Source organism: Apis dorsata, unplaced genomic scaffold, assembly GCF_000469605.1.
Source record: "Apis dorsata unplaced genomic scaffold, Apis dorsata 1.3 scaffold_46, whole genome shotgun sequence".
NCBI lineage: Eukaryota > Metazoa > Arthropoda > Insecta > Hymenoptera > Apidae > Apis > Apis dorsata.
The window spans coordinates 43,116-53,410 of record NW_006263348.1 but is presented as its reverse complement, the minus strand read 5'-3'; the positions used below and the strand labels follow the sequence as shown (position 1 = coordinate 53,410).

At 33.9% G+C, this 10,295-nt stretch overlaps 1 protein-coding gene across 1 annotated transcript in view; it reads left to right on the top strand.

Moving 5' to 3' along the window:
* Positions 1-10,295, top strand: part of LOC102670923 (disintegrin and metalloproteinase domain-containing protein 10-like) — a 156,639-nt gene that overhangs the window by 109,231 nt on the left and 37,113 nt on the right. Inside the window, exons 4-5 of the mRNA XM_031514597.1 lie at positions 6,258-6,528; positions 8,771-8,923. Of these exons, the coding sequence (XP_031370457.1) occupies positions 6,258-6,528; positions 8,771-8,923 (424 nt within the window). The remainder of the gene's footprint in view (positions 1-6,257; positions 6,529-8,770; positions 8,924-10,295) is intronic.

Sequence of the window (10,295 nt, the reverse complement as noted above, 5' to 3'; positions counted from 1 at the left end):
GTAGAGGCTTAGATATATATATAAATAATGGAGAATTCTTTTGCAATGTTTCATCATATTTGTGTATAAGTAAAAAAAATAGGTGTATATATATATATATATAATGGAGAATTCTTTTGCAATGTTTCATCATATTTGTATAAGCAAAATATAAGTAAGTGTATAAGTAAAAAAAAAAGATACATATATATAGGAATAATGGAGAATTCTTTTGCAATGTTTCATCATATTTAGATTCTTGTAGAGGCTTAGATATATATATAAATAATGGAGAATTCTTTTGCAATGTTTCATCATATTTGTATAAGTAAAATATAAGTAAGTGTATAAGTAAAAAAAAAAGGTATATATATATAAGAATAATGGAGAATTCTTTTGCAATGTTTCATCATATTTAGATTCTTGTATATGTATATATAAGAATAATGGAGAATTCTTTTGCAACGTTTCATATTTAGATTCTTGTAGAGGCTTGTTGTGTATAAGTGAAAAGGTACTCTCTGGTTGACTATATATATATAAAAGAATAATGGAGAGACTATTAGATATATATACTTTGAGTTTCGATTTATAAGTATTTGTAAGAGATCGTAGGTGGATATGATTGCACCGAGGAAATTATGTTATACTTTTGCAACGAGCGAACAATTAGTCGATGAAATATCAAATATCAATGCGTTCTGTATTGCACAGATTTCAGAATTTCGTGTTTAGCCATTGTTACCTCCGGTTATTCACCAATTAGTAGTCCCATATTGAACGATTATTATGTATTGCCGCGCAATTGCCGAACCGAGTGTTTCAACCAATCAAATCTATACCCTAGAATAAGTTAATCAAATGAGATATATTGCAAGCAATTAAATTCGAATCCAATTTCGACTTCTTAACAATACTTGGAAGATACTCGAATTTACGCGAGATAAATTGGAACAGTGAAGAAAAAAATTTTAATCGTGATTATAAGTAGATTTTGTATAAAAGTAAATGAAAATCTCATTTCTCTCTCTCTCTTTTTTTTCTCTTTTTATGAATTCTACATTTCGTCGAATATTCTAATTGTATTCCAAAACTATTCCAATGGAAGAGGAGGAAGGGATTCATTAATCGTTCCAGACTTTCGATCCAATTTACATAATCCGAATACATTACATACAATTGATTCGAAAACTCCAGAGAAACCAGTCACCTCAGTAGAATATTTCATACTTACAATCATCGTTACTTTCTTATTAACGTGTAATTCATCGCCAACTTTAAACAACCAATGGAATACCAAACATACAAACATACAAATTATTAATATACAATTTTTCATAAAACATTACTTAATCCAATCGAATATATCGTTAAAACCAATACAAAATTTCAAATCCCATCTCCAATCAAATAAAAAAGAAACAAAAATCGGAATCTGATTTCACACTTTGATTTTCCATGAAATAAAAAAAAAAAAAAGATCACCTTCGATTATGTATCTGATTTTTGTCGATCAAACAAAGATCCGTTCGATCGAGATTCGAAAGGGATGCTCGTCATAGGATGGAGATTTTTCTATTTCGTCGAAAAGAAGACGAGTCGACGTTGGAGAGAGGGATGGAACCGAGCGTGTACGTCTGCGAATTAGCTAGCAGCCCGAGCACTTTGTGCGCGCAGTTACTTCCCCATTCCCTTTGCTCCCTTCCGCCTTTTGCACGCTCGCTACCCCTCAATGCGACTGCACCCGTCCACCGAGTACACACCGCACCACGTCCCTCCATTATTCATGACATTATTTTCCACTTCGATAACTAACGCGATCGACTTTTCCGGGGGAATCCTGCGGCTCGCAAATCCGTCCGCCCGCGGTCCGGCGCCCGTGAAAAATTTATATCGATTCGATCCCGCCCTCGACCTCGCCTCATTTTCGCGCTTCGAAACGTGAAGGGAGAAAGACTTAGTAGAGGGATCGTGAGCGGGAGAATTTCTCGTATTTAATCACGCCTATTCGCGCTGTATTTAATAGGATGAATGTAATAGGATATGTGCGTGTTGTGTGGCGATAATTGAGCTCTATGGAGGAAATGTTGAATCGTTGATCGTTTGAATTTAATTATTTAATCGTGGGAATGAAAATTTGGGAACAGTTTAACGATAAGTTTCGTTACGGAAAGAAAATTTTCTACGACGAAAAAATTAAAATACGTTTGAATATACCTGTGTGGAAAAGAATTTCTAAAAATTCATTTTATGAACGAATGAGTTTCGTGTGAAAGATTTCGCGTGTAAATAGCATCGAGTATTCAAAAGCACGTTTCATATGAAAAAAAAAAAAAAAATTGCAGTTATTCTTTTATTGAATTTCATATATATATATATATATCATTCAGCCAAAAACTTTCTATTCAAACAAATATTGAAACAAAATGATGGAGAAAACGTACAATGTATTGCAATTTAGGAAGCTTGGGGTGAAAACTTGAATGGAGAATCCTTTGGAAATTCATGGATTAGGCGCGCTGTAACGTAACTAACAGACTCTAATATCGTGAAACGTGTCACGAGCGACTGTCTTTTCGGGAAGCCAATACGGTATCAAATTAAATTCCTGAGAATATAGCCCGTCATTATTAAAATATTTATAATTGGATCGATATTTAATAACATTGTCTCTTTTGACGCGACCGCGTCGTGAAATTCAATTAAATTATTCCCCAGCTTTGAAAATTTCTAAGTGGAAATATTTAATGTTTCGAATAATATATAATGTTGCGTGTAATAGTTTTTTTTTTTTTTTTTTTACGTAATAAGATTGGACGAAATTAGGAAAATTAATTAATTGTAATCGAACGAAACGTTGCATTCAATTTGTGTATATGTTTCGTTGTAAATTGATTATTATAATTCGTGTATTATAAAACTTACAGATGTATGGGTTAAAAATATTATTGAGATAGAAGTGAAAGAAAAAGAAGTGATGAAATGCTATTTTGAAATGAGAAATTATCACTTGTTAAAACGAAAGAGTATAGAATTCGTGGATAAGAATAATATTTTCAACAGATGAGAGAAAGAGAGAAAATTCAGATTTGGAATTTATTAATTGTTCCAGAAAAATGGATTTAATTTTTAAACCAATTGGAAATGAAAGAAGAATTTTATATTTTCTTACTGATCAATAAAACTATTATTTTGCTATTATTTCAACGATTCTTTTCTCGTCTCTTGGCTACGTCCATCTGTAATTCTCACAGCAACAACGACAAAATAGAAAAATCTCGTAGAAATCCAGAAGAAAACTACGTGAAAGAATTTTTCGTTTACACACATTCAAAAGTTTGAGAGCAGTAAGAAATTTCAGATAAAACCATCATTCGTTACAACCAAAGATTGTTGAATAATAAAACATTGAATTAAAACATTGAATTTATATTAAAATTGTATAAAAATATTAAATAAATGGAATTTTTTTTCTAAAATAATTGTCAATGTAAATAAATATTTATTGTTACTTTGATAATTATTTACTATTTGCAAAAATCTGATTGCTTCCAAACGTTTTAACAATTGTGTATTCCCATTGAAACATATAAAAAATAAAAAAAATTCTCTGAAAGAAAAACAACTCATAGTCGTTTCGATCAATCCACAATATTACTACGATAAAATGATTTTCACAACTTCATAATTTTCACACGAAAACAAATATTTAATCCATAGAGTCTTGGTAATAATCGTGCAATTTCTCTTGTTGCATAATAAATATCAAAATTACAATAAAACAGCTTGTTAAACGTATTATGCAATGAAATCGTATCAATTATTGCAAACGATATTGTTATTAACCTTGTTAGAACGATCATTAATTAACTTGGAATCAATCGATGGAAAGTGGCGAATATTCGGCCGAATCTGTTACGTAGATACAAAACAAAATTAATTAACAATAGAAAATTAACAATAAAAGTCGATTTTATATCGACTCGAATTAATTAATTGTTCATCCCTGAAGGATCTTCAGTGTTCGTGCATTAAAAATTCAATCATCTGCTTGAATAAATACGCAACACTCGCGAGATATGTTACGGAAAATCGGCCAACAATTTCATCCACGCGATGCACAGATTCTCTCTGCGAGAATAATAACGAGTGCAACTATGCAAACAGTTAAATAGACATGAAATATTGCGAATAGTTGCAAATGGTAAAATCAATATTTTATATAACAGTTATAATCAACTTATTAGAAAAAGAATTTTTATTTTCATCAAATTAGAAATAAATAAGAAATCGCATTCCATTAACGAGGAAACATCGACGAACAAGAATTTCTGGTCTTCCTTTTTTAAAAATTGTTTAATCCCGAATAACAAAAGATTTTGAAACAAGATTTTAAAATGAAAATTACAATCTATGAATCCGTGGAAAAAGATATAATGATATAAAAATGTATCAAAAATGTATTCTCTCTGCGTCACGTACGATTGTTCGATAATCATCCCTAAATATCAAGTAAATATCAAATAATGAATAATTTAATTTCGATATTAAACTACGTTTAAGTATTGGATACTTTACATCACAATATACGAGGATCAATCAACACTTTTCATTTATAATTCGTTTTTGGACGACCAAACAATTTTTTTCCACCACCATTTCTTTATCTAGTTTCGTTGAAGACAAGAATCTTCTTCTACGTAAATTTTTTTATAAAAACAGAGAAAAGAAAGAAGAGACAAAGGAAGGAAAATGGAGATACTGTATGCAAAAAGGAAAGAATCACGCGTGGCCACATCGATGCATCACAGATCCGATACACCATGATGATGCAACGAATCAAGCGAATATAAATTCACGCTTGCCGTCCGAACGGGCAAACGTGATATAAACGCCGATTTCTCGGTACGCGGTTCTTGCACGCGTAAATCTCACGATTTACGAGCAATAGTAGATACGTTTGGGGGTGGAAAAAGATGGTCAAAGTGAGTGTGGAAGCATTCTGGCGCACATTCACCCCGAGATATCGACGCTGATCATATTTTTGCTTTTCTCTGTGAATTCCAGAATCGAAAAATTAGATTTCCTTTTCCTCTCTGCGTTTTGAGCTGAGAGATAGAAAGAATATAGAAAAATTCTAACAAAAAAAGAGAGAGAGAGAGAAAAATAAAACGAACAAAAACGAGAAAAAATAGAGTGTGGAATGGTATATGGTAAATATACGACAGGGCGTCGATTATCGAAACCGGTATTGCATCGTCGTTATTCCCCATCATCTCTTTGGAACCAGTGCAACGATATCGATATAGCAATCGCTTAGAGATTAAAAAGAGTAAGATATTTTGAAAATCGAAAAATCGATGTAACTAATTAATTTATCTTCAACGATCAATATTAAGATTCTCTGCCTCAAAGAATTAATTACACAAAGTGTATATATACATACATATATATATCGCTTTGAGATTAAAAAGAATAAGATATTTTGAAAATCGAAAAATCGATGTAATTAATTTATCTCCAATGATCAATATTAAGATTCTCTGCCTCAAAGAATTAATTACACAAAGTGTATATATACATACATATATATATCGCTTTGAGATTAAAAAGAATAAGATATTTTGAAAATCGAAAAATCGATGTAATTAATTTATCTCCAATGATCAATATTAAGATTCTCTGCCTCAAAGAATTAATTACACAAAGTGTATATATACATACATATATATATCGCTTTGAGATTAAAAAGAATAAGATATTTTGAAAATCGAAAAATCGATGTAATTAATTTATCTCCAATGATCAATATTAAGATTCTCTGCCTCAAAGAATTAATTACACAAAGTGTATATATACATACATATATATATCGCTTTGAGATTAAAAAGAGTAAGATATTTTGAAAATCGAAAAATCGATGTAATTAATTTATCTCCAACGATCAATATCAACCTAAGATTCTCTGCCTCAAAGAGTTAATTACACAAAGTGTATATACATATATTTTAGTATATTTTAGTATACGTTACAGCAGTGGTATTCTTGCATTTAATAAGTAATTAAACTAATGTGTAATTCCTGGAATTACAAATTGTGCAAGCGTATACAATTATATGCCTCATTTATCCGGCAACCACCTTCCAATCAGTCCCAATTAATCCGAATGATATTCCGCTCTCACCATTTGCTTCATAAATTCAAATTTTCAATCTCGAATTTTTTCCATCTGAAATGGCAGATTAAATTAAACTAACTCGATTCGTTCTATCTTCCAGACGACGAGAACTCGTCCGTACACGGGATGGTGACGGAGGAAGGTCTGTTCGATGGAACGATCTCGACAGCATCGGGCGAGATCTACATCGAGCCAACCAGCAGATACGCTCCCCCCGTGTGCCATCGGCAAGACGGCAAGGATAATGACACGACAGACGCCATGCATCACCATACGATCGCGTACCGTTCCGTGGACGTGAACATTCCCCGCCGCAACGGATATCCGTGCGCGAGCGAGCTGTTGCGAGAGAACACGTTAAATGAATTAAGGTAAACACATCTTCAACTTCCCGTGAACTAAATACGTTTCACGCGATGTTACAACGCGTAAAGTATAATTTTCTCTCACGGGGGACGACTAAAACGACGCGTTAATTACGAACAAAGTACGTTAGGCCGTGGTAATAAAACCGGCCGCGTTTCTTTACGAGGACGTTACACGCTTGAAACAAAGTTTACGTTGCATTACGTTCTCAAATATGTGTGCTGCTAAACTTATTAAAAGATGTCATTTTCAAGGATATTAAATAGATATCAAATATCTATATCGTAGAGAATTAGTGGTACGTTTAAAGTCAGAAATTTTAGAAAATTGGGATAACATTATATTTTTTTTTTTTTTAATATTTTTGAAGAGAAAGCAGAGAGAATTTTTACAACAAAGGTGGATATACAACAAATAAACAATATATCTTTATTATTATTTCTTTATCTCTGCTCGTCCTCCATTAATTTGTAAATTTGATTTTTTACCATCTCCTTTGCAACCTCATCGAATAAACGACAAACTTATTGAATAGTCTATCGTTTCATTTATGTAACTTCGTTGTTTGATTATATTTCTCGAAATAAAAGGGGAGATAAGAAATAAATCGAATTCAATCTTCTCAGCCAAATTTAACCTCGTATCACGTTTGAGACAGCTTAGCATGCAATTTGGATGTATAATATCTTCTCGTATGATCTAACACGTTCAATATTCCAGATACAAATTTAATATTGATCGATAGCCCGGTATCCGTCGACCGATTTAATAGAATTTCAGGTGCCACTTTGAAGGCAAGGAAGATCACATTTCCAATTTTTACATTGGCAATGGTTAATGCTCATAATGTGCCAAAATAAAATGCAAAATAACGCTTTCATCGTTCAGATGATCTCTTGAATTATTTATCATATATAGTGGAACTAATTGCAACAAAAATCCGAATTTGGAAGCAAATTTTTAGATCATTTCATTGACTTGTACTTCGTGATGAAGCAATTAAAGATTAAAAAATTATCAAATATAGAGAAATATATTATAAAAAGTAAATTAATCGTTGATAGATTGATCAATTTAAATATATTATCCTGCGTTTGAATAATTATTGTAAAAATTCAAAAAATTTAAATTCAGATTTCAATATTCCGGTATCCGATATCATACTGAATCATGCAAAGAAAATGCATTCTAAGCAGGACGAGCGGAAGGATTTTGAGCTGATTCTCGATTAATTATAACGTACGCCGTCAATGAATAATGTAAGACTATTTTAATTATTTTAATTATTTATTTTCTATGTAATAGCTTTAGCTTTAGCTTTCTTAATTTTTAATTTAATAAAATTTTCACATGAATTTCGAAGGATCTCCTTAGTTTAATTCTGCTCCAAAATTTTCGAGCTTATCAACGGAATAAGTTGCGTACGATTGAGTATCGAATCTCGTTTTGTTATTTCAATCAAGAAACGCGATAGAAATCTTTGTATAACCACCACGTTAGAACGCAAGCTTTAAAATACTTTAAACGTTTAGTTCAGTTTTCGGAATCACATCACGTGCTACGCGAGGAATTAAACGTGTACAGCGAAAAAAAAAAAAAGAAAGAAAGCTATAAAACGCGAAAACTGCGACAGTACATAAAACGTATAAAACGTATCGCATAGTTACGATGACATAACGCAAAAACGACGTTGAATTGATTACGTTAAGAAGAAGTAATGATTTTGTGACATGTCATTGCTGCAACAATATATATATTGCTGAAAGAAATATTTCATCCTTTCCTCTTGAATTCGAATTTAACTTTAAAGATTCATTAAAATTTATACGAATATTATTGACATTATTAGGGAACGACATCAAGAATGAAATCAATATAATAATTCTTTTCATACGATTACCACAAAGATGATTAAAGCAAAGAATAAACTTCGAAAAAAGTTGGAGAAAGAAAGAAACGAGCGTTTAAAGGGAAATTCCATCACGATTCTCCAAGACCTCTCTTCCCGCTTGTCTTGGAGCTGGCGCGAGATTCGGGAAGGAGTCCCGTTGGAAACGATCCTCCAAGTAAATTGGCTTCAACCCTGTTACGTATTACTCGACATATGTCACCCTTATCTCCCCGCCGCATCCCCGACGATTTCTCTCGTTTATCCCGGGCCAACGGAGTTGATCAGTTCACCGTGAGGGATTCGCCCGCCTCTCTGTGTAGTTTTCCGAACGCTTACCGGCGAAAAATCGTTTGCAGGACGAACGGGACGTGGAGTGGATATCTCGGGGGCACGGCGCGCCCGCTTTATCAATACGAGGGGAAGTCCCGTGCCAAGCCCGGCTTGTATCCGAAAGACGTTAGGAAGAAGGACCCGATGGCGAGCTCGCATAATTTAGAGGTGCTCGACAGGTAATCTTTTTCTATTCCATCTCTTTCCACGAGAAATCCATCTTATCATCCCTTTTAATTTTTACAAAAGAGGTATCCGCTTGTACCCTTGTATGTTATATCATTCGCGGGCAATTTATTCGCTCTGTGTCACGCGATTAATTTCTGCTTTGGGTATTATTAAGTTGTTGTTTGGGGAATTGTTTAAATGGAATGAATAACGTGAGTGGATTTATAGTAGAAATTCGTAACTGGGTACGAACGGTGTGTTGCGGTAAGCAAATGAAAGGAACGTAATAAGATTTATTAATTAAAGAAGAGTGATTAATTTTTGCGACAAAGAAATTCAATAAAAAGCACTTTATAAGTTTCAAAATTGTGAAAATTCTCCCTCTTTAAAAACATTTCATGTTCGATCACGGGAGAAGGGAAAGGATTAAACAATTAAAGTCACGATATAACAATCGATCCTGAATTGATTCCATTTATTCTCGTGTATTTATCATATTTTCAAAGACGAAATATAATTTCATATCCCGAAATTCGAACAGCAATTTCGAAACACTTTCGCGGTGACGTCGTTTCACCTGTCCGACCACGAGCTGCCTCGTTTCGCTCACGTCAACGCGAAAAGTTACGAAAAAAGAAAAAAAAAAAAAAAAAAAAGAGGAGGAGGCGCATAGGGAGGGAAGAGAGGGAGGGGTGAAATGTCTTCGTGCAACTAATTGAAATCCCCCTTCCTCCACCCTTTTCCCATTTTGCACGAAAAGCTGCTGGAACCTCGAAAAAAATAAAAAGTTATACAGGCCGTGTAAAAGTTTTACACGGTCGTTCGTTCTCGATCACCTGTACCATCCCTCTATCTATCTATATCTCTCTTTTTCTCTTCTTTCTTTCTCTCTTTCTTTTCGACGCTTCCATTTGACCAGTCCCCGTCGATGAAATATTCTAGCAGGTGGTAGAGGAAGAGGAGGAGGAGGAGGAGAGACCAAGTCAAGAGACTTTCTCGGCCGGAAGAGAAGAAGAGAAGCGCAATTTATCGCCTTATCGATTCTTGGTGTTTACCAAGAATGCTTGCGCTTCCATTTAAAGAACGTAGCTCTAACTCCCGAATAGAAGGGAGGGGGGCGCGTACCACGATGAAAATGTCAAAAAATCGAGAGCAAACAGCATTATCGACCGATCCAATTTAACGTTGTCGCGACCGAGTTATCCTTATCCGAGCGTTTCCGGGACCGGCTCTTTTCATAGGGCGGCGCGGCGTTTTGATTTGTTGTTCGAGTGCGGATCACGTATCGGGCAAATCGACTGTCGCCGCGTCAAAATCTCGTGCTCTTTTTCGCAGGCCGCCCAAGCGTTCGAATATCTACCACCCTAGCAGAATCTGGAAATT